This window comes from Cuculus canorus, chromosome 1, assembly GCF_017976375.1.
Source record: "Cuculus canorus isolate bCucCan1 chromosome 1, bCucCan1.pri, whole genome shotgun sequence".
In the NCBI taxonomy this organism is placed as follows: Eukaryota; Metazoa; Chordata; class Aves; order Cuculiformes; family Cuculidae; genus Cuculus; species Cuculus canorus.
The window spans coordinates 40,683,630-40,709,373 of record NC_071401.1 but is presented as its reverse complement, the minus strand read 5'-3'; the positions used below and the strand labels follow the sequence as shown (position 1 = coordinate 40,709,373).

At 36.2% G+C, this 25,744-nt stretch overlaps 1 protein-coding gene across 2 annotated transcripts in view; it reads left to right on the top strand.

Annotated features, from left to right (window-relative positions):
* KLHL1 (kelch like family member 1) overlaps positions 1-25,744 on the top strand; it is a 214,403-nt gene that overhangs the window by 125,322 nt on the left and 63,337 nt on the right. For both annotated transcript variants that reach the window (XM_054056354.1, XM_054056355.1), the window contains exon 5: positions 4,221-4,433. In XM_054056354.1, the coding sequence (XP_053912329.1) occupies positions 4,221-4,433 (213 nt within the window). The remainder of the gene's footprint in view (positions 1-4,220; positions 4,434-25,744) is intronic.

The following is a 25,744-nucleotide window of genomic DNA, read 5'->3' as shown; positions in this document are numbered from 1 at the left end:
ACTGGTTGTGAACTACATTTGAATTATGAAATCCCAGAATGTTGCATGATATTGATGATGAAATATACTATAATCTAACTAATTCTTCAGAGTCATATACTAAAACCTGAAAATTTTGCACAAAAATCCATTAATTTAAAAATTACAAGTTAAAAAAGAAAATATTTAGATTGTGATGGTATAACTTTGTCATCTAGAAGTCTCTATTAAGATTTCAGTATGCTGTGTGAGCTAGTATCCATAGTTACAGTGTCTCCTATCCACAATTTTCTGTATGGTCTTCCCAAAAAGCGAAAGCTGCTGATCTCTCTCCCTACAGAAAAGTTCACAGGAGCATACACCTACGCGATCTCTTTCTACTAGCAGCCTGTCCTTTGAACATCCCATCCTTTATATCCCTTCTGTAACAATGACATTAAGCTGACATCTCCTTCTGGAAGAAACATGTAACTCTTTGGATTACATAGCGCAGATAGAACTCACTTTCGGATACAATCTGGGATTTGGCTAGAGAAACAGACTACAATCATGTTAGTCAGTGCTGGTCCTTTGTCTAACGAAGTTCAGCAGCATGAAAAGCCCATTTTCCTTAGGAAAGAACATACATGATAGGACAGTTTTTGCAAAGGGAATGTAGGCTTGTATGATACACAATTGATAGGGAAAATTGGATGTACAAAACCAGAGGGCTGCATTCAGTGTGGCCCAGAAGCAGTATTTCCAGACTAAAATAGTTTGGGATTTGAACAAAGTCAATATTGATTTTCAGGTTTTTAGCACTTCAGAAAGTATACTATGTTGTTTAATATGGAAATCAGATGCACTATTTATTCATTCATTTATATGTTCACATGAAAACTTAGATTCTAATGTCAAAGCAGTGTGGACTTAAAATATTCATTGATGATATCCATGTACTCTAGAAGTGAAAGGCTAGGGTATGGATACCTTTTTTTTCACCATTATTTTATGTCTTTCTCATTTTTTTATTGGAAAGGCCACAGCATCAGAGTTAATAAAATGTAAAACTTCTCAGATAAGACTCCTATATCCAAAACCAAAAATCCTGCTAAAAATTTTACTGCCACTGCGACTCTGATGTAACAGGTTCTAAATAGCACTCTCAGAACATTATATTGTTTGTCAAGGTGTGATATTATTTAATTTTTTTTATTATACTGATGAAATTATTCTCAGGTTCTTCTTTAAAATAGATACATGATGATTAGTGAAAACAATAACATAAACATCAATGAGAATTAAGTTTTGCAAGAGAATTTGATTCCATGTGAAATAATGAACATTACACGTCCTGATTTAAAAAAAAATAAACTAATTTATACTGATAACATCATTATAAGGATATATGTAGTGGAGTTTTTTTATTAAATTCCATTTGGAAATAGTTTATTTTGATTAGAGCATTTGTGTTCCTATGGTGCATGATCTGTTACCCTCAGATACTCAGGTATTTGCTTATCTGCTTTTAAATACAGATAGACTTTGTCTATGTGACTTTACTGTGCTAATACTGTATGGTTGTTTAATTCTAATCCTGTGTCCTGATTAAAAGATTAAAAGTGAAACAGCTCTGCTGTGAAAATGCTATGACCCCACAGCAATGCTTATTGCACGACCATTTTGAGAAAGTGAAAAGACAACCAAGTGAGACAGATTTCTCCAAGTGAGTTCAAAGACTTTCATACTTTCTACCTCAAGTTACCATTTCTAATTTAAAAGCAAAAATCCTCTACACTACTTAATTAGAACATTACAGTTCTTGCTGAAAGGAAAGTCTAAGTGAATGACCCTTAGAGAAGAGGCATTAGTCACGGCCAAGCTGATGTTATGAGACTTATGAGACAGTGAAGACCAGATCTACGAATCTTCTTAAGTATCAGAGTCAAAAGCTATAGATCCTTAAAACTCATACACCTCTATCATACAACCTTTTTATGTTATGCAGGTTTAAACACTGAGAACCCTTATTCTCAAAATTAAAGTTTCTCTGCCCATGAGGACTTGAGAATACCTGAAGGCACTTAACCAGAGCAGGACTGAGTATTTCAGTTCCTACCTTGCACCTTAAGTTCAGGAGAATTTAAAATTTATTTAATTTATCCTGATGATTTTAACCTATAGCATGCAGGCAATTTTTGTATCCTGTTTCCTGAAATGCAAGAATTAAGACTGAATATGTTTTTTTTAAAGACAGATGTTTTTCAGCAACAAGCATATAATACATTATTTCTGTTATTATGATAAAACAAGCCACTGAAATATGATTTGCTACTCCAAAGGAAATAAATCTCAAGAAATTAATATAGAACCTACGAAGTTCTAAACATTCAATAGTCAGTTTAGGAAATGTTAAACACTTGAAGGAGAGAGCTTTTAGCTCTGAAGATCTAGAACATGGATTTTATTGCTGTTTTATATACAACTATATATGTACCCTATATAAATGTATATACATGTATACACAGAAGACATAGTTATATAAAGAATTTTATTAAATAGCATTTTCTATACTACTTGGCCCTGAGTAACATGAAACTAGTGTAAGTACAGATGTTTAGAAGAGCCAATTTGAGCTCATATGTTTTGTCTGAAAACTCTGTTAGATTCTACTTTCAGTCAATGGTAAATCAGTATAGAGATTGGCATATATTCTCCTTAAGCACTTATCCAAATGAAAAGACAATTAAAAAACATAAAAAACTTAAACAAACCTAAAATTACCATTTTGAATTTAGAGACCCTGCTCTGACTGTTATTCAAAATTAATTAAGTTCTGTGAGTGCATAAAGTATATTCCACCATTGCATTACTTCTCAATAATATTATGTCTTTGGATTAATATGCTATCGCAAAGTTGGATGCTGGTTCCTATTAAGAAGTAGAGTTATATTTTTTTTCATAATGGGATTTAATGTCAGTTTAACCAACCTTAATTAAACTTTGGCTTAGAAATCATTTTAGTGAGAAGTGCAATGAAATTTTCTGAGTTTTATGGCTTTTTAATTAAAATGAATTAAGGCAACTTGTGTTTAAGTTCCTGCAAACTAGTTCCCTTACAATTCTAAGCTAATGTTCAGTGTTTTAGTCACACAGTTTAAACTTTATCAGGACTCAATGGATTAAAACCTTACACCATAAAATCTCGGGGTTTAGGTAGCTATTGATATTTAAAGCAATTAAAAAAAAGAACTGAGTCATGTTTTAATCTAGTTATCAATTAAAAACAATTCTGTATTGTAGCTTACTTATCCCTCCAATACTTTTTACATTTTTGTTTTATGTGAAAAATTAGGGGTTTTTTTCCTAGAGGGAGGGTCTTGTGCCTCCTTATACCTACATAATTTTATTCTCACAATTGTCTGTGAATCAAGAACATGAGAAAATATTTGGAGTTTCTCCACAGAGATCAAATACCCTAAAAGCAACATTTGAGAACATTACCTCATAGAAATGTGCTTCTGTTGTATCCTGTTACTGTAGGGTAGGGAGTTCAGAGAGTGTTTAATCCAGTCCTTAGGATTCAGCCAATTGAATTAAACATTTTTATTTACTTTATATAGTTTCTATTTGTATGTTTTAATATGGTTTGTAAAGGTTTTTTTATAGTTATTCCTTAATGTGTTATGAATTTCAGTATTTTGAGGTTGAATTCCTGTGTACATTTTGTGTATTAGCTGGATGTCAACAATCTCTTCTAAACAAGTTCAAGAAGCAATGCTAAGTTCATGGTATTGATCTTCCTCTCAGCCTTGTCATAGATATAGACAGCAATCATCTAAATATTGATAATATAACTATATATGACTGATAAGTTATTTGAGAAATAGATCAGACTGATAGTGAAAAAATACAGGAAAATATATTGTGTGCATGTAAGGATTTACAATATACATAATGTATTCAATTACACTAACTTTTATAAAAATTTTCAAACAGTAAGCAGATCTGCCTTTGCTTTTCCTGGTTCTGACTATTTTTAATTACAATATTGCCATATAATCTTAATATTGTTTTCTGAATATATTTATATATGAATTACAGCGATAGCTATTCTAATCTTCTTTAGTTTGTTTTATCTCATGAGCTGTAAAAGAACTGGGTGTGGCAGATATTGACTAATCTTATCAGTTTATTAGTTTTAACATCTACTTTTATTTTCTTCCAGTATTACTGAATCTGAAATACTTTCTTTTTCTCAGGAGAACATAATGGAAGTTATAAGAAATCAAGAATTTTTACTTCTACCAGCTGATGAGCTCCATAAACTTCTTGCTAGTGATGATGTGAACGTTCCTGATGAAGAGACTATTTTTCATGCCTTAATGATGTGGGTGAAATATGATATGCAGAGGCGATGCAATGACCTAAGTATGCTACTTGCTTATATCAGATTGCCACTGCTTCCACCTCAGGTATTTTTTTAATTTAATAATAATAATAATAATAATAATAATAATAATAATAATGACAATGATAACAATAACAATAATATCACTGTTATTGTGGAAACTCTCATCAATTTATTATCTGCAGCTACTGAATAATCTAGGAAAGTTCTGGAAATGAGTATGGGAGGGCTTCGGGAGTACTCTGGGGTCTGAGGTGAATCCAAGTTATCATTCTGCCCCTGCTCTCGCTACCATGTGAAGTTATTATTCCCGTAGTAACTGCTGCTGCTAAGGCTGCACCAGGAATATTGCTTCCAGTTTTGCACTGGAATTCAAAGGCATAGAGAGAAAGATTAGAAACTCCAGTGATGGGCTACTAAGATGGTATGTCAGCTGGGAGAGGAGAGACTGAGGAAGCTGGCTAAGTCTAGTCTGGTGAAGAGGAAGCTAAGTGATAACCTAATAACAATGTAAGATTTCTTGGTGACGATCATGGAACCAAATTCTTGTTAGGAGCCCCACAAAATGTAAGAAGGGGCAAATATGACAAGTTGTAGCATGGACAGTACGGGTCAGATATTGACTGAGGGAAGAATCATTCAGAAAACAGAATCACTGCAGTGAGTTTTTCACAGGCTAAGCAATCTTCACAATAGCAGTTTTTCCTGAATTAGCTAGACCAGGTGATCACCTAATCTAGTGTTGGCATTAGCCCAGATTTGAGTGAGAGGTTGAACTAGTTGACAACTGGAGGTCCTTTGGAGCTCCCTTCCTATCAATGCTTCCATGATTCTGTGATCATTCTCCTTGTATGTAAATATTCTGCTTTCAGCTATTTACTAGTTCTGGCTGGAGTGGAGTTAACTTCCTTCATGGCAGCTGTGCTTTGCACTTGTGGCTGGAACAGTGATGATAATGCATCAGTGTTTTGGCTATTGCTGAGCAGTGCTTACACAGCATCAAGGCTTTCTCTCTTCTCTACATCACTGTCCTTACAAAAGCCAGCAGGCTGGCAGTCGGCAAGAGGTTGAGAGGTGTCACAGCAAAGACAGTTGACCTCAGCTGACCAAAGGTATATTCCATACCATGTGGTGTCATGCTCAGCAGTAAAAAGCTCAGGGAAAGGAGGAATAAGGGGGAAGACTGTTGTGGTTATGACATTTGTCTTCCCAAGCAACTGTTAGATGTAATGACATCCTGTTTAGGAGGACATGGCTAGACATCTACCAGCCAACAAGAAGTAGTGAACTAGTTTCTCTTTTTGCTTTGCTTGTGCGTACAGGTTTTGTTTTCCCTATTAAACTGTCTTTATCTTGATCCATGAGTTTTCTTCCCTTCCTTCTATTTTGTCCCTATCCCACAGGAGAGAGGGGTGAGTCAGGGGCAGAGTGGGTGTTTGGCTGCTATTTTTTTTTTTTTTGTTTTCTGATATAAAATGTATTTCAAAAGAAACAGTCACATATGACAAATTTAAAGATTTCTTTATCAGGAGTGTAAGCTTTTTATTTTTCAAAATTTATGCCAACTTAGAAGCTAGCACACAACACTGTGTATTACTGCACTCTTTAAAATGTGCTTTTAAGTATGCCAAGCACTTACAGAAGGTATCTTAAACTGTTCATACACCAGACTCACCTCTAGCTTTTATTGTATATAAAGAGTTCATGCAGGCTTTGTTGGTTACTAGTCCCTGCCTTAGTTCTTAGTAATAGTATTCTTTATAATTAGTATCTGCAGACCTACCACTATGGAGCTGAATGAGGCTATTGACATAAGTCAGATGAAAAGAATACGGCTATTTTGTTTGTTCCGTGAATTGTTGAAAATGGTGAAAAACAACAAAGATTAAAAAGTCTACTTTCCTTTTCAATAGCCTTATGTAAAATACCAGGTAATGTGTGTGTGTGCCTAAGATATGAATCACAGAATCACAGAATCACTAGGTTGAAAAAGACCTCTTGGATCATCGAGTTCAACCTTTCCTATCAACCAATAAACCACGCCCTGAGTATCTCATTCACTTATCTTTTAAATACCTCCAGGGATGGTGACTCAATCATCCCCCTGGGCAGCCTCTGCCAGTGCCCAATGACCCTTTCTGTGAAAAAAATTTTTTCTGATGTCCACCCTGAACCTCCCCTGGCAGAGCTTGAGGCCATTCACCCATATCCTGTCCCCTGTCACTTGGAAGAAGAGGCCACTCCCTCTTCTCTACATCCTCCTTTCAGGTAGTTGTAGAGAGCAATGAGGTCTCCCCTCAGCCTCCTCTTCTCCAGGCTAAACAACTCCAGCTCTCTCAGCCGCTCCTGGTAAGACTTGTTCTCCAGCCCCTTCAGCAGCTTTGTTGCTCTTCTCTGGACACACTCCGGAGCCTCAACATCTTTCTTGTGGTGAGGGACCCAGAACTGACACAGTACTCAAGGTGCGTTCTCACCAGTGCTGAGTACAGAGAGAGAATAACCTCCCTGGACCTGCTGGCCACACCGTTTCTGATACAAGCCAAGATGCCATTGGCCTTCTTGGCCACCTGGGCACACTGCTGGCTCATGTTCAGTCGGCTGTCAACCAACACCACCAGGTCCTTCTCTTCCATGCAGCTCTCCAGCCACTCTTCCCCTAGTCTGTAGCACTGCGTAGGGTTGTTGTACCCCAAGTGCAGGACCCAGCATTTGGCCTTGTTAAACCTCGTGCCATTGGCTTCAGCCCATTGGTTCAGCCTGTCCAGACCCCCTTGAAGAGCTTCCCTGTCTTCCAGCGGATCGACACTTCCACCCAGCTTAGTGTCATCCACAAACTTACTTAGAGTGCATTTGATCCCCTCATCCAGGTCATTGATAAAGACATTGAACAGGGCTGGACCCAGCACTGAGCTGTGGGGGACACCACTTGTGACCAGCCTCCAGCTGTCCATTTACCACAACTCTGAAGTGGTCTCATTCTCATCAGGAGATCTTTCAATTTCACTTGCAACCTGGGCTGGTTTATGATTCTATGATTCTGTGGTTCTAGGGGATATAAAGAGTCAGCTGAAATAATTTAAAGAGAAAATTTCAAAATATTTTTATGTTTAGAAGCTTCCAATCTCACTACAAATTCTAAATGTATGGCTCATAAATTTTAGCTGCATTCCTCCAATCAATACAGCATCACATACTTTGCTTACCTCTGTATTGTGATCACCACGTTACCGAGCTGAGTGTTGTAGCTCTTTATCCATAGTGTTAATAGCTATTCCCTGTATAACTGAGTATCACAGAATCACAGAATCACAGAATCACAAGGTTGGAAAGGACCCATTGGATCATCGAGTCCAACCATTCCTAACACTCCCTAAACCATGTCCCTAAGCACTTCATCCACCCGTTCCTTAAACACCTCCAAGGAAGGTGACTCGACCACCTCCCTGGGCAGCCTGTTCCAGTACCCAATGACTCTTACTGTGAAGAATTTTTTTCTGATATCCAACCTGAACCTCCCCTGATGGAGCTTCAGGCCATTCCCTCTAGTCCTGTCCCCTGTTACTTGGGAGAAGAGCCCAGCTCCCTCCTCTCCACAACCTCCTTTCAGGTAGTTGTAGAAAGTAATAAGGTCTCCCCTCAGCCTCCTCTTCTCCAGGCTAAACAACCCCAGCTCTCTCAGCCGCTCCTCATAAGACTTGTTCTCCAGCCCCTTCACCAGCTTTGTTGCTCTTCTCTGGACACGCTCCAGAGCCTCAACATCCTTCTTGTGGTGAGGGGTCCAGAACTGAACACAGTATTTGAGGTGCGGTCTCACCAGTGCCGAGTACAGAGGGAGAATAACCTCCCTGGACCTGCTGGTGACCCCATTTCTGATACAAGCCAAGATGCCGTTGGCCTTCTTGGCCACCTGGGCACACTGCTGGCTCATGTTCAGTCGGCTGTCAACCAGCACCCCCAGGTCCTTCTCTTCCGTGCAGCGGAGTAGTTTTATCCATACTCCGCAGTACCCACCTCTGGCTTTTCTGGTGTCTCTGTGGCCCTAACACATAAGGATACCCTGAGACACTGCCAACACCTCTAATGTCCCTTATTTATGCAACTGAATTGTGTCCACATTTTGAGAATATCCTAGAAACCTTAAGTTATCTGAAGTATCACTATATCCCATGTTTAGCAACTGAATTGAATCCTGGATTTCCACTGCCTATCATAGATAAGCAGGGCAAATGTAAACATGTATCCCTGATACCTTGTGCCATTGACACCCACCTATAAACTCCTAAAAGAGCTGTGCTAACCTCAAACTTAATTCCGTTATGTATCTTTTAGAAAATTTCTCACAGAACTTCTTTCCTTAGATTCAAGTGCAACTTTTAGAAAGAACATATTTCTTCCAACAGCCAGGAAGCAAGGGAACAGTGAGTAAGGTATATTTTAGACTAAAATACTTCTGGCAATTCTATATTCAATTTAATCTGAAAATTAACCCTTTTGCACTGTTATTTCTCTATAATTGGGTATATATCATATAAATGTTTGCTATAATGCCAAAAAAGTGTTTTAAAATTGATTCCAGATTAAACTTAAGATATAACAACATTTCAAGAAAAAAAAATTGAGACCCAGAGGTGAAAATTTACTTTTTATTAACAAAACGTAAATTTTTTCCTACTATGGCTAATACCTAAGTATAAATCAAATAAAACACTATCACTTTCATTGCACCAAAAATTAATTGAATATGTCTGGAGAGAAGCCAGGTCAAAATTAAAAGTTAATCGTTGGACCTTTGAGACAAAAAGATTCAGGTTCCTTACTTTTAATTCACTAAGAAAGATGAAATCATAGACTGCAAAGATTATGATCAGATTGGAAAGATAGTATTGAGATCCTCTTAAAATGAAGGCTTAAATTTATATCCTGAGTTTTTATGATACCTCATTTCACTTCAAGGTGCAGTAATTATATTGCCAATGTAGTCACACTAGAGTAATAGGATATCAAGCAATGTAATTCAAAATTCAATAGAAGAATTTAGGAGAAGCCCACCAGTATTAACATATTAAAGGGAAAGTATTATGAAACTGAAACTTAAATAATAGAATCTTCAATGTCGCCACAGAAATTTAGTTTAATTTTGCTCCTTTGATTTGCCTGAAACTACCTGCTGAACTAAACCATTTTGTATTTCTTCATTCAAGTCAAACTGGAAAGACTGGTGGCTTGACCAATATAAGAAATTATTTCACATTCTAATAGGTAAGATGTAGTTACTTACTTTCAATAGATGTTCCAAATATTTTGTGTTGATCTGGTCAGAAAACATATCTTAATATATATTCACTCTTAAAGAATACAGGGAGAGCGGAAATGTGGTGGGAGCCTTAAAACCTGTTAATGCAGAAGAATTTTAGATTTTTTACTTGAATTATTCATTCACAAGCTTATAATAAACAATATTCCTGTGATTTTTAATAGCATTCTTCATTGTAAGTTATCAAACATGCAAGTTAAGAAACAAACAAAAGATACTGTTAAGCTGACGTTTTGTTGGTTGTTGAAAAATTCCAAGAAGCTACTTTTCATATCCAGAAGTACCACAGCTGCCCTCAATTTTCAGCAGTATTTTTAAATTAAATTTGAATGACACTATTTTAATATTTTTTAAAAAATGAAACAAAATTAGCATACGTAATACAAAGCAAAACCACTAAAGACAGTTTATGGATATGTCTTTTTTGACATGAGAAGATTAACACAGACATTATCATAGAATCATAGAATCATAGAATCACCATGTTGGAAAGGACCCATTGGATCATCGAGTCCAACCATTCCCAACACTCGCTTAAACCATGCCCCTAAGCACTTCATCAACCCGTTCCTTAAACACCTCCAGGAAAGGTGACTTGACCACCTCCCTGGGCAGCCTGTTCCAGTGCCCGATGACTCTTTCTGTGAAGACTTTTTTTCTGATATCCAGCCTGAACCTCCCCTGGCGGAGCTTCAGGCCATTCCCCCTTGTCCTGTCCTCAGTCACTTGGGAGAAGAGGCCAGCTCCCTCCTCTCCACAACCTCCTTTCAGGTAGTTGTAGAGAGTTGTAGAGAATGGTTGAGGTTGGAATGGTACTCTGGAGTTCATCTGGTCCAACACTTCTGCTCAAGCAGGAACACCTAAAGCCAGTTGCTCGGAATCACATCTAAATACCTTTTGAATTCCTCCAAGGCCTGTGTCAGGGCACAGTCACCCTCAAAGTATAAATTTTTTCATGCTGGTCAGAGGGAAACCCCAGTGTTTGAGTTTGTGCCCATTGCTTCTGGTCCTCTCCCTGGTCACCACTGGAAACAGCCTGGCTCCGTTCTCCATGCACTATTCTTTCAGATGTTTATGCACACTAGCAAGATCCCCATGAGCTTTCTCTCCTCCAGGCAGAACTGTCCCAGTTCTCTCAGCCTTTCTTCATAGGAGAGATGTTCAATCCCTTCATCACTCTTGTGGCCCTTCATTGAATTCTCTGCAGTATGCCCATGTCTCTCTTGTGCTGAGGAATCTAGAACTGGGCACAGCACTCCAGGTTTGGCCACACCAGTGCTGAGCAGACAGGAAGGTTCACCTCCCCTAACCTACTGACAAACTTTGTCTAATGTAGCTCAATAACAGTGTTAGCTTTCATTGCAGCATGGACACACTGCTGGCTTCTGTTCTACCAAGCGTTCCAGCTGGATGGCCCCCAGCATATATTGGTGCATGCATATATACACACATACACATATACTTCTATTTCATTCTTTTTTAATAGAAAGTTCTTGTGAACCTTTTAGTTAGATGTGAAAATCTATACCTGAGGAAAGTGATGCACATTAAAGTCTGGGTAGAATAGCTAAATTTGTTCTCATCTAGTTCTCTGATGATCTGACCCATCATCTAATGATTACCTTCCCCATGATGCATGATGTACTGATTACCATCTCCACAGCTCAAGGGAACAAAACAGTTTGCCTGAATCCTTGCTAATTTTATATACGTAAAAGTCTAACCTTGTCTGTGGTTTAATCTAAGACATGAACCTCTGGCCCTGAAGGTAAATAAACAGTATAGAAGGATTTTTATCTGTATTACTGAATTCTCCTTTTTTTTCTCTGCTCCTTTTCCAAACCTGAATGATTTCTTCTATGCTTGTATTTCCTATTCCCTGACTTAAGCTGTATCTGGAAACATTCCATGCAATTCATCAGCATGTTTGACCCTCTGCCTAACCCTATCTTGTTTATTAGTGATATAATCACATTTACTAAGATGAAAAGCTTGATTTTGCTAATTTTCTATACACAGTGTAATGTATCTATTAATGCTGAGGCTACAACACGAGCCAAGGACGTGTACAGCTTCCATTGGGTAAAACATTATTTTTATGGTGTTTCTTAAGAGTGTGAGAAGCTGCAAATGACAGCAGGGCTGCTGAAGGAATTTACAAAAAAGAGTTAGGAGTTAACACATGATACTGAGTGCCTAGAATATCATGTCTAGGAAAGAATGAGGATGCTATAGTCATGTTTTAATATTTCTCAGCAATGAAGCAAATGACAAAAAGAGCCCAAATAGTTACTTGCAGAAATAGTTAAGTTAAAGATAACTGGTACTCCACTCATGTGCCGTGTTTAAAATGTATGTTTTTTGCAACTTCTTGTAAAAGATTCATAGAATCATAGAATAGTTTTGATTGGAAAGGACCTTAAAGATCATCTAGTTCCAACTCCCCTGCCATGGGCAGGGACATCCCACTAGGTCAGGCTGCCCAAGGCTCCATCCATCCTGGCCTTGAACACCTCCAGGGAGAGGGCAGCCGCACTTCCTTGAGCAATCTGTTCCAGTGCCTCACCACTCTCATGGTGAAGAAATTTTTCCTTATGTCTAGTCTAAATCTGCCCCTCTCCAGTTTATACCCACTGCCCTTAGCCTTATCACAACAAGCCTTTGTAAACTGTCCCTCCCCAGCTTTCTTGTAGGCCCTCATCAGGTATTGGAAGTATTAGATCAGTGGCCAACTGTGAAAACTACAAAATAGCGTAAGGTAAAGCACAGATACTATCGCCTTTCTCTCTCTGCAATGATTTTAATAATATCACTTTCAGAGGCTTGCAAATCACATCAGTAGGACAATGCATATTCTTTGAGTATTAAATACATTGTGTGGCTCCAGTGAAACTAATATAGGCATCTAAATTAGTTTTCTTGCTCAGGGGCAGAAACAATCCAGTCCTTATAAAGTGAAGTACTTAAATACCCTGTAAAACACTGGAAAGAAATTAAACTAATGCACTTGGGTTCTCTTATTATTTATGCAGAAATGTTGTAGGGAACCTGTAGGAAAAGTTAAGCCTCTAAATCCCCTCAAAATACACGTATTATATCTGGCTGTATATGATTTTAAAGTATATTAATTTTCATAATAATCAAGGAATAACCCTTTTAAACCTAGCATGGATAATTGACATGATGAGGCAAATTTGTAAATTCCTTCCACAACTCAGCTGGCATTTGGCAAAGAGACATTTTTCTATACTGCTGAAAAAAAACAGTTAACAAGGCAGCCATCAGACAGAGGTTCATCAAGTTCTGACCTTTTCAATATATGACGTCTGGCGCAAAAAAGGCAAAGATTCACCCTCTAGCTCAGGAACCAAGAGTGGGAGGGGGAGACCAAGACATGATTATGGAACATGTTCTAACTTGTCACAGTGAGACAAGCTATCAACCTGATTACTTCACTCAGCACAAGTGGACACAGGATAAAATATAGACCTTTTTCTTACCCTTAGACAGAAAATGTTTATGTGCAAGACTGAGCAGGAAGTTAACATTAAGTTTCTTGTGAAACTGAAAAAAAGCATAATCACAACTTTTCAGTTACTGACCGAGGTTTATGGTAAAGAGATCTCAAAGATCAAGGCAGTGCTCAAAGGAACCTATTTTTTGTTGGTAAAAGATGTGAAAGCAAAAACAACAGAGATCTTCAGCAGGCTTTCTGAAAATGCTCTAAGGAATTGCTTTGAATGTTGTCAGCACCATATGCAGCTGTGTGTCAACTCAGAGGGGAACTATTTTGAAGGTGATCATAGTTGGTTTTCTTAATTTGTTTAATTAGAAGAGTTACAGGCACAGTCTCAGGGTTGTTTTTTTGGTTGTGGGTTTTTTTGTTTTTTTTTTTGTGTTGGACCTAGTATATTGGAGTAGATTAAAAAAATAAAGGATGTTTTGAGTAAGAAAAATGGAGGGTCTAGCTCTGTGTCAGTCAATCTCTAACTTCACGCAACAAAGATCTAGTGCAGTTCTTGGCATGTAGGAACAAACCTATGTACTGATTTGAGAAGTGCCATGGATTATCATACTGCCTGGCTCCCAGCAGGTCTTCTAGAAGTGTTTGCTCATAAATCCAATACCATTTTCACCGACCCTGTGTGGATTCTCAGACACTATGTGGCATCTCAAATGTTGCTAAATGCATGGTTTTATGCAAGTGAATTAAGCATCATTCAATTTGAATGCCTCTCTGTATCAGAATAATATAAATTTGAGAATGTGGGGAAGTTTGGCAATATTTTGAATGCATTTTTAATGTTAAATTCAAGTAAACAAATATAAATTAATTAAATTAAGAATTAATAACCTCTCACTTGAAGAAAACAGAATTTTCAGGGAAGCTTCTAAGTTGATGTTCATTATCTTATCAATTTGGCAGAAATTTTGTCCTGACGTTTCACTTCCTTGTGAAACAGCAATTTCTTGATTATAGTCAATAGAGGGAGAATATGTTCTCATTTATATACTTTTCCTATATAGATCATGCAGTAAAGCTAATTTTTTTTCTATTTTTATAACATCTTCTTTGGCTGTGGTGCTATCTTGTCAGCTGATATTTTATCTTAAGGAGGATGTGACAGTTCAATGCAGGGCATTGATACAATGCAAGGATACAATGCAAGGGCATCCTTTTTGTCTTTTGGCTAATTCTAAAATTGTCCAAAAGTCCTGTTAATATGCCTGGCGGTTCTTGTGTAGATAAATGACAGTGTAAAAATTTTTAAACAGTCAAAATTATAATGGTTCATCATAGTTATATGTGACATTTATTTCCAAACACAGTTTTCTATAAGTAAAGTTTAGTAAATACCAGTAAAGTTTCAGTAAATGCTTTGAAAGCTGTCATGAGATGTTGTTCAAATAAAAAGTTGTGGCAGAGTAGCGATACTACTATTTCCTTATCCTACACACAGGCAACTTACCTGACATTTATTCAGTGTCTCATGATATACTGAGCATATGATTTGCTACTGAATATATTGGCATAAATTTATTTAGTGGAAGAGTGGATCTTCACTAGGTAAATCACTTTTGCACATGGTCACAAAAATATTGGGCTATGACAATAATGAATAGAAAATACAAATAAAAGGTTCAGAACAGTGTTTTGATAAAAGCATTCCACTTCTGCTGCTCATTCCATGCAGTTCATTCATGTGAAGCATTTATTCTCATAAATATCCCCATTAGAATGTATAGTGTGTCCATGTGAAATCAGGTATTTATTGATATATTAGATTATATTAACTGTCCAAATTAATTAAAAGTTCTGGCCATATGCGAGACAGCATACAGTTTCTTGACCTTCAAAAAAGCACTACCTTCAGTGTGTACTTAAATGTGTAATGAAGTTTTATTTGTATAAAATGATGTCTTTAGACTAAAAGATACATTTTTTCTGTTTATGTTTTTACAAGGTCATAGTATTTATAATCATTATTTAGCACCTTTCCATTTTTTTTTTCTTTATAACTGTCAAATTGTAGATTATATCAGATTGTTACAGAAATTGCTCAGTGTGTGTGTGGCTCTTCAGTCATCCTCTTTGGCAACATATTTTTATTTTTTTCAGTAACTTTTAACTGATTGGGATGGTAGGATATTGCAACTTCCATATGGAAATCCAGTGTGTACAATGAAACTATTAAAAGTAAATGCAGTGGAAGTGGATCACATAACAGTAGTGCACTTCATGTGGTTTTTCAGTTCAAACTCTGGTTTACAGTCATTTTTTATTCACATAAATAAACTACATAAAAATACCTTGCATGAATCTCAACAATAAAAATCAGTATAACTTTCTGCAAAGCTCCACTGTCATTTAGGCATCTGCTTGATGTGCTGAGGCTTGCTAACATCCTTATCATCTAGCTGTTCATAGAAATTTTAGTCAAAATGAATAGGTGCTACGCACTTTTAAAAGTCTTCCAGTGTAGCTTATGTTCTTGAAGTGATCTGCAAGTTGCTGACCACATATAGAAATCTTGTTTTGAATATCGTTTCATATACCTGTTTCCCTGTGTCCCAGCTGTGTTTTCATCTACAAGCATACAGCATGACAATTACCATCAGATTCAAACAGCACTGTATGTAATGAACCCTGTTGTTTCCCTGTCCAATAATGTATTTTGCTTATGAGTGTAAATGGATTTTTAAATGATTTTGTCGAGTTTATTTTGATTAATGAGGGCAACGAAGAAATTTGAGAAAGTTAGTCATAGAAGAACAGGGTTTCTGCAGACTTCACAATTCTGTTGGAATGAATACAAGATGAGAAGATCTTTCAATGTCGGCTACAAATACCCCCAAACCAGAAACACATTAAAATCTGTCAGTGGTTTCAACCTGTCTGCTTGGAAGCTATGTTGTAGCTACCCAGAGAACAGCACGCTGTACAGTCCCTGGAAGGTACATCTTAAATTGCACACCTAATTACCTTAAGACCTTGACTGTCTGAGTCAAACCCAGATGTTTAAGTTTACCTTGTTGTAACATATAATGCTTGCATACCTATTTATCGCAAGCTGTGTTCCTCTCCTGCTTATAATCACAGAATTGCAAAATGGTTGAGGTAGGAGTGGATCTCTGGAGGCCATCTGGTCCAGCCTCTGTGTTTAAATAGGACCACTCAGAGCCCCTTGCCCAGGACCACATACAGATGGCTTTTGTATATTCCAAGGAGGGAGACTCCACAACAACCCTGTGCAACTTGTGCCAACATTCAGTGACCCACACAGTAAAAAAGTGTTTCTTGATGTTTGGATGGAAGGTCCTTGTTTCAGTTTGTGGCTATTGCCTGTGGTCCTGTCACTGAGCACCACTGAGAAGAGTCAGATTGATCAGATCCCCATCTTATCTGCTGAACTACCCCTGCTCTTTCAACATTTCCTCATAGGAGTGAGAAGCTCCAATCCTTTAACTATCTAAGCAGCGCTTCTCTGGACTTTCAGTCTTCCTTATTTCCCTTACTTCTTATACCAGGAAGCCCAGAACTGAACACAGATCTCCAGGTATAGCCCCACCAGTGCTGAGTAGCAGAGAAGGATTACCTCCCTCCACCTGCTGACAATGCAGCAGCCCAGGACACTGTTAGCCTTTGTTGCAAGAAGCGTAGCTGGTTTCTATTCAGCTTAGTGTCCACCAGGACTCCAGGTCCTTTTCTTCCAGACTGCTATCCAGCTGGGTGGCACCTAGCGTATGCTGGTGTTCGAGGTTGTTCCTCACTATGTGCAGGACTTTGTACTCGTTCTTGTTGAACTTCATGAGGGTTGTCAGACACTTTCTCCAGCCTATGGATGGCAGCACAATGTTCCCAGTCACTGCCTCACTTCTCCTAGTTCAGTGTCACCTGCAAGCTTGCTGTGGGTATACTCTGCCCCATCATTCAGATCAGTAATGACTTCTGTAATTTAATGTCGAATTATCTATGGTAGTTTTAGAGTACCTTGCTTATCAGGATAGTAACAGGGCTGGAGTTGACCCTCACAGAGATTAAACTATCCTTCTATATGGCAAATTTTGCTGCTGGTTATTGGTGTTCCATAGATCATGCCTCCAGAGGTCATGCAAACATATCTCATTGAAAGTAGTGAAGGCAAACATCAGTCACTACTTACCACAATTGTTAACAACAGGTAGTTTTAAAAGCAGCACTAGTTCTTGACATCGTTTGAAATCTGTCACTTCTAACTATAGAAGGAAGGAAAAGGGGATTGCAAATGCTGGACTGACACAGTAGCATATCTTGAAAGGTCTCCTGGAAAATGAGTGATGAGACGTCTAAGAGATTGATTGGACCTCCCTTGCCTAATGATAAATGCCTATTTTTGCAGTGTAGTGCTGTTTTCTGCATCCTTCCTTCTCCCTTAAATTGATTCTGCATAATAGAAAAATTCATAATCTGAAATATTTTCTTCTGTAGTTCTACTTGAGCCACCAACATTTCGGAGATTAGGTATGTACTAGAATAATCCTTAGTATTAGACATTTGTAACATTTATTGTTGGACTATATTATATGGAAAAGGTGTTAAAATTGGCAGTTCCCTTTCTTTGGGAGATTTTCTTATCCATCCTATTTCTGAGACCTGAAGATAGCATTTGAACTAGGGGAACCTTATTTAGGGAAAAGATGCTTTTTTTGTGTTCCATTTTTTTGTACTTAATCTCTTGTAGCAGTTCTCTGACAAAGACATCAGTTTTGGTATAATACAGTTAACTACAGTTAACAGATAACTACAGTTAAAAATAAAAATCCCAGTAATATGCAAATGTAGGCTATTACCTGTTATTGACTGAATACCATTTATGTTCCACTTGTTTGCATGTCATGCTTTTACCAAAATTTTCTATTTGATTAGCGACATGATTTAGTGGTGAACTTGGCAGTGTTAGGTTTATGGATAAGCTTGATGATCTTAAAGGTCTTTCCCAACCTAAATGATTCTGTAATTTATCAGGAGAAAAATAAAAAGGAATTTGATTCAGAAGAACTTCAAATAAAAACATCTGACTTTGAACCAAAGGAAGCTACAAAATAATATTTTTTCATAGTCCAACCTTTTTGCTGCTTCTAGTATTGGGGTATTTTTTTATTTTTTTTTAATGTAATTTTTTTTGATCACCTTACTTGAGAATGCAGTTTGACCTCTATAACGTTTTTTATTTCTTAGGTAGCATTTAACATTATTGTAAAATATGCATGGGTCACAGAATTATGGTAGTACTTTTTTCCTCAAGGAGTAGAGAATAAAAAATACAAGGTATCCTAACGGTGACTCTTTTCACCTAAATTTAGGTATCTAGGAAGTAAATATTTATCATATGAGATAGATATTTACTTTAAGAAGGGATTTATCTTGAAATAATGGTTTTTTTTTTTTTCCCTTCATTTACTGGAGAGAGATCATAGTATGATGAGGTTAAATGTAGATCTCAGCATCAGTATAATTAAGCGTGTAGAAAGCTTGCATGGTAGATTTTGCAGTCCTTATTTCAGCCGCTCTGTAAAATGCTTAGATTTATAAAGTTGTTGTTAAAAGACATCATAGAGGCGTAAGCTGGAGAGGAGCAAAACATACTATTTTCATAAACTGAATAACATTTGAATTCGTAACACATCAGGGTGGTAAGTGAACCGGTCAAATTTAAAATTTATTCTGAATATGAAATTATTTTTAATGTGTGGGTAAAAGTTGGCATTACAAATTAAACACTGAACATATTACCTCTGCCAGTGATTGTGATCACCAGAAATCCCATCTGAGATGTCAAGAGTTCAGTTGTTAGACAGATATTAAAGAATTAGATATTTTTTCCGAAATTTCAGGCCAAGACCATTCACTACTATTACCACATGATCGATCTCTTTGCAGTATATTATCACCTGCATGTATTCACAGATCACAGACTTGCATGCAAACTAATGAAAGGCTGTTGTGTCTAAAGCAGCAAATTTTAATGTGGATTATTTGTAACAGAAGTGATTAGCCACACGTCTCAAGAAAGGACTGAACTAGAGTTTCTTCAAGATCCTTAAATCTGCTGCATCTTACTGTTGAGGGGAAAATAACCTTTGTTTAAGAATACAGAAATCTGAGGGATTTAGTATAATCTCTTTCTTTGTTAGTTGGTTGAGCAGCTGGCTTGACTAACTCACACATTATGAATAATTCACTCCTTAAACAACACAAATATTGAATTGAATAAGAATTCCAAACGGATCCAGAATATTCGATGAGCTGAAAGAAAATAGTAGAAAACAAGCCAAGACACACTAAATTTTAAAAGTTATTAATTGCAAGTATGTTTCATTATTTTATTTCTAACACAATATATTGAAATAGTTGATCTAAAGACAAGTAAAATCTCAAAATGATAGATTAGGTATAAGCCTCATAATTACAAAAGAATCAAGAAATTTTAATCTAAATTTTAAAGATGAGGAGTTGTTTTACTATATTGTTCTCTGAAAATACTTCTTAAATATGGTAATAATGTGTTCTTAATCATAGGGAAATAACTTGGTTCAGGGTTTTTTTTTTTTGACATACAGGGAAAAGTAGTCAGGCAGAGTTTGATAATTTTTGATGTTGTATCACTCTTTGTTGAAATCCTAGTCGTGCATCTTTCTGAGCTCTATAAAGAGTGTTTGCATATATATTTTGTTCTTGGATATATGTCAGTGAGTTAAATAATTAAATTGAATGGCCTTGTAATGTCTGGTAGATAATCACCATAAATGTGGAGATCTTACATGTGATCTTAAAGAATGCCTGTTTGTGAAGACTAATTGATAACTGGTTAACTCAAAATTACTTGTAAGAACATATTTCCTAGTATTAAGTGTTAAGTCTGAGTTTTCTCTGTCCGTACTATATTAATTTTCAGTATGATTTTCCTATTATACTTTGTGATACCAAACAGATAAAATTTTTGGGGGTAAAACTTAATATATTGAGGTTTAGAAATCATCTTGAACGATTAATATAGATTAAAAAATAGGATTCTTCATTTGAAAAATAAAATCCATTTGAGCAAACCTGTTGCTCCTTCCAGAAAAAAAAAAAAAGGCATCACCTTTGGCATGCTGTAAAAAAAAAATTAAACTTCCATCACTGATAGAAAAGAAAGTTAAGCTCCTTTATCACCTAGACCATGAAAGGTAGCATTCATTCTTTTCCAGCTATTTTTTACAAGATTTAACATAATATAAAATCATAATTTGTGAAACTCTATTGTTCCTGATTTAAACCCTAGTGAGATTAGCATTTAAATTGTCTGTCATCATTTTTATTTACATTTTTAATAATGGCTGATATCTAATCAATTCCTGTAGACTAAACCAAATATCTTGTTCGCATCAACCATCATTTTAATGTCGGAGAAGACATGGATATAATCGTTCAGTCAGAATCCTAAATTAATTGATATATGACCAAATATATTCATACAGAAGTAGATCCATTTGGTATGCTTTTAATATTAGGTCAGTATACTGTTGTTTTTACCTATAGATTCTGGTTTAAGTGGAAATAATTAAGTTTGACATCAGGCTGTTCTTCTAAATTAAATAACAAATATATTTACAATCATTGCAGAATGGTCCTGAAAAATGTACTGTTGCCAAAACCAATTTACCTGTGAAAAAGGTAAATGACAACTGCTGATCAGTTGCCAGCTGCAGAATCTATACTCAGGTCTCTCAAGGAAGTCTGCATAATTTTTTTGAAAACGGAGCATTTCAACGAGCTCTTAGGATAAAACAAAAATGAAAGCAATTAAGTCACTATTTTGTTTATCACACGGGATCAAAAGTTTTTAAATAAGGATGTGAAGCTTAAACTTTAATAAACAATTAGTCTTTCTCACAACAAGGTTTGTATCCAGCAGAAGTCGGTGATTATTTGCTTTGCTGAAAAGATGTAGCACTTTGTGGAGAGCGTGGGTTTTTTTTCCTTCATGTTTGCAGTGGAGTGTGTATAGCCTAACTGATATTTCTCAATATTAAAATATACACTTTTAATCAGAATAGCAAGGAATTAAGTTGAAACCTGCAGTTTCAATAGTATTTTCAGGCATTTCTTGCACTTGTTTTATAGACAGAAAATACTAAATGTCAAACAATTTATTACTTTCACTACATTAGGCAACTGAAATACTTCCATTCATATACCAATACAATGAGGTAGGAATAATAACTTCTCCTACCAGTTTTAGACAGATAAAAACGTTTTCTAATTGGAGTTTTGTCCAAAGTTGCACAGTGTTTCCTAACAGCTAGAACAACATAAGGCTTTGAAACTGGACTGAGAACTCTTTTTAAAGTCAGTTTAAAATCAGCATTTTATACTTTCCAGGAATTCATACAAGCCACTTATTTGCTTTTCATTTTAATCTGTGCAAAGAACAATCACGACCTTATATTTCAGAAGCCTCTATTCTTTCCTGGTAGCTGCATTACTATGATCAACAATAACTAGCTGTAACAAATCTGTGCATGGAAGAAGACACATAAAAAGACAATGATGGCTGATCAAATATCTCTCTTGAAAACCTTTCAATATGCAAACTCTAAGTCATTCTTTCTTCAGATTTTTGTTTCATATGGTAATGCTTTTCTCTGACTCAAGGTTGTCAAGTGACTTCAGATACACTTTGGATCAAGAAAGAGACTTGTGGTCTTTGTTAAACACAAAAGTGCCCTAAAATCTCACATTTCATTTATTTGCAGTTCATTTAAAGGATTTTAAGCTTTTTGTTCTTCTGTTATGATCATTAATACTATTAAGATAAGGCTAATCCTGTGTTCTGCACTGGCATGTGAGTTTCTGAGGGCACAGGACTCTTTAGGGTTATTTTATGGAGAAAAAGCGTTTAGATACCAGGATAATTTTTAGAGAACTGGAAGTTGCTTTCTCTCTCATTAATAAAATTAATGTGATTAGGTATGAAATTCAATACTCTTCAGGATATACAATAATTATTTATTATTAGGGACTACTCAAGATTTTAAATTGCAACAAATAGACATGGGCAGGTAGACACCACATAAGCATAAATTTAAATGATGCTGTGCCCCTTTTGGCAGCAAATATCACTTGGATAAAAACTTGTGCATCTGCTTGGTATCTTACTTTGGCATGCAGGGAATACTTTCTCACTTTATTCCATTCTATAGTCCTGACACCTGTCCTGTCTCTTTGTAATGATGAGAATTCTATGTTTTTTCCTCATCTCCCTTTTGGGGTAATTACTGTGTCTGATGTTGCACATACCAAGGTGATGGAATTTGAAGTTTAGTTCACCTTGACTGGGTGAATATTGTCACATCTTACACTTCTTGCAAGGTAGGAAGCTTTATCTAAATAACCAGGATGAATCCTGTGCCTCTTCAAAAGGATGAGGATGCTATGAAAGCTTTTGTGAGGTAGTTTTCTGACTCTTCCATTGTCTTGTAGTTTCTTCCAAGAGCAGGAGAGGGGAGGGTGATTATTTCTTTCCCAAGCAGGTGGCATCTGCTTTTTGCTTATAGTGGCTAAATTTTATCCTAGATATCACATGTGCAACAGTGGAGAGCAGGACCTGTCCCATCTCTCAGATCAGATGATCATTTATGTAGATAACGTGAGATTTAACTTAATATCTTTCAAATAAATAATCAAATCACTAACAGTCTCACTTGGATCATAGCTGCAAATCAATGGGATAAAAGAGAGGCCGACGGAGATCTGTCAGGGGGCAGCAGAAGTAGAGATGATCCCCAAGGAAGGAAGATGGGAGCTGAGGATGTCAGCAAGGTGGGCAGCAGTGAGGGCACAGTCCCGTGGTGCATCTACTGGCAGATACTGTACCAGTAGAAAACTCCTATTTTTGTGGTTATTAGACTTTTAGCTTTCCTTTTGGCAGTAGTTGAGAACTTCTCACTCCAAATCTCAATTGGAACATACTTCACTGTGTTGAACCGTGCCTGCTCTGTGCAGCATTGTGTTGGAAGTAATCTGTAAGCAAAGCTGAAAGAGGACTTGGTGAGGGTTTTAAAGATGAGAAGCATGGCAACATAAAGTTACTAAAAATTCTCAGGATATTGTCAGGCTATGCTGAAATAGCTAGAAATAGCTATGCTGAAGTAGCACTGACATGTGTCTCCTGAGAAGTGATGGCTCCGTGAGCCTCCATGTGTTACAAAACCCAGAAGTCTTCATTTAGTGTAGATAAATTTTTCTCATAATGAAGTATGTCAAAGACATGGAAGAGCAAGATGAACACAATATGGTTTCCAAGGAAACATCCTTATGAACTGAATTTCCTGACCAAGTGTATCCTGATTTAATAAAAATATATTGATTCTCTTGATGTAACAAGGAAAGATAACTATGGAGTAAAACACATTCAAGCAGATTATTAAAATGTATCAACATGTAACAGATTTATATGGCTTCTGACTTATAAACAGTGGCTTTAATTTGATCATTTTCCCCCTTGCTCACAGATTTTAACCATTAAGACTTTTTGCTTTTACTACTTCTTTTACTTTTTTAGTTAGTTACTGATTTTTGTGACGATAAAAGAATTTTGCAGTTTGGCCATTGAGGATTTTTTTTTTTTTTTAATTGAGTGAAATGTGCATAGGTTTCTGACCTGTGTAGATAACCAACATCAGAACACGTGCACACATGCACAAATCCTTACCATATCAAGCATCCAAAATGCTTTCTGAGAATTATTATTTCTCGATAATCTTTGCCTCATCTGCCTTTTCCTTTCATATGTTCTTTTTTACTTTCATGATTGTGGGATCATTTGTCGTTGATGCATAATCTATTTGCAAACATTTACATGGAACTATTAACCAGGACCACTTTCAGTAACATTTTCTGAAAGCATTAGCAGAGAGCATAGCTGTCTTTGAGTCTTCACGTTTTCATTCTTTCAACTTTCCTGTATCTTAAATGATAAAATACCACAATGGTGTTTAGTCCACAGATTTATTGACCATAAAAAAATATGTTTGTATTTGGTTTAGCCTTTTTAATTGTACTTTTGTGATATAGCATATATTCATTATAAGATTTACTTTCACATCCTGAAAAGGGGAACACATGAATATTAGGATTACTACATTCAAGATATAGTAAGTTTATCTTTTATGCAGTCCTTGTGGAAACTAATAAATCCCATGGTTTCATTTGTATTACTCATTTCCTCTGCAAGGTTATAGAACAAAACAGAAGAGAAGAGAACAGAATAGAATATTTCAGTTGTAAGGGATCTACTAGTGATCAACTAGTCCAGCTGCCTGACCACTTCAGAACAGAACAAAAGATAAAGTGCGTTATTAAGGTCATTGTCCAAATTCCTCTTAAAAATTGGCAGGCATTAGGCATTGACCATCTCTCTAGGAAATTTGTTTCAGTGATTAATCACTCTCTCTGTAAAGAAGTGCTTCCAAATGTAAAGTCTACTGTTTGCTATGAACCTGAGTGCTTTTTAGGGATCACTAGCTTTTTATGTATTCCTACACTAAATTCTCACACTTAGTCTCATTCCTCCTCCCTGAAAATAGCTCAATTATTTTGTGGTGAGAGCTCTTTGTACTTTTCTGTATCTCCTACTTTTGCTTTTCCTCTCCCAATTTTTTTCTTTTTATTATCCACCTGTTTATCTATTTCGTGATATCTATATATGGATATTTTATGGTATCATATAGTCATTGGGCAGAAACAAACATCCCCTGTGCTGTCATGTGAAATGTGCCAGAGGTTTTCAATGCACAACAGCCAGCTTAAAACTATGAATTTTGTGAACAAGATGGTAATGCTTTAATAACTTAAACATTAATGGTTTGCATCCATTTTTTGCCTAGAATTTCATTGAGCATCAGTGTAATTCAAACCATGCACAAGTTTTCTCACTCGTGATTAGCCCATGGAAAACACCTCATATTCTTGTTAATTCAGGCAGCTAGCTTTGATTAAACAGAAATATTTTTTTAAGAATCCATTAATTTCTTCAGCTACAATATGTGGAATTTGTGTTAAAAATGAAGTCCTCCTTCTCTCTAAAAACTCCATGATTATCAACAGCTTGACTCTTACTGTGCAATAATATTTCTGCATTGCCACATAGCTTTTGTGAATATATTAAAGGTGATATTCTAATTTGTGATACATTATATGTGAGTAGCATTTCACCCACTCAGAATTTCTAACAACTACATTGTTAAAATTTTTATTTAAATAAATTTAATATAATATACCTGGAGGACAAGCAATAATAACAAATAAACAAGCAATTTTTTTTAAAAAAAAAGCCAACACTTTACTTCAAAACTTAAATCATAGATTTCTGGCTAGCTGCTTCCATTCAGGAAATTTTGGGTCTATGAAATATGAATTTCTGGAAAAGTTGACTTTAAGACCTGTAGTAGTCAAAAAGACAAAATAAAAAATTGCAAGTTATTAGAGAAGTAAAAGATAACAAACTAGAGCACACCATTATGCCACTGCAAAAAGC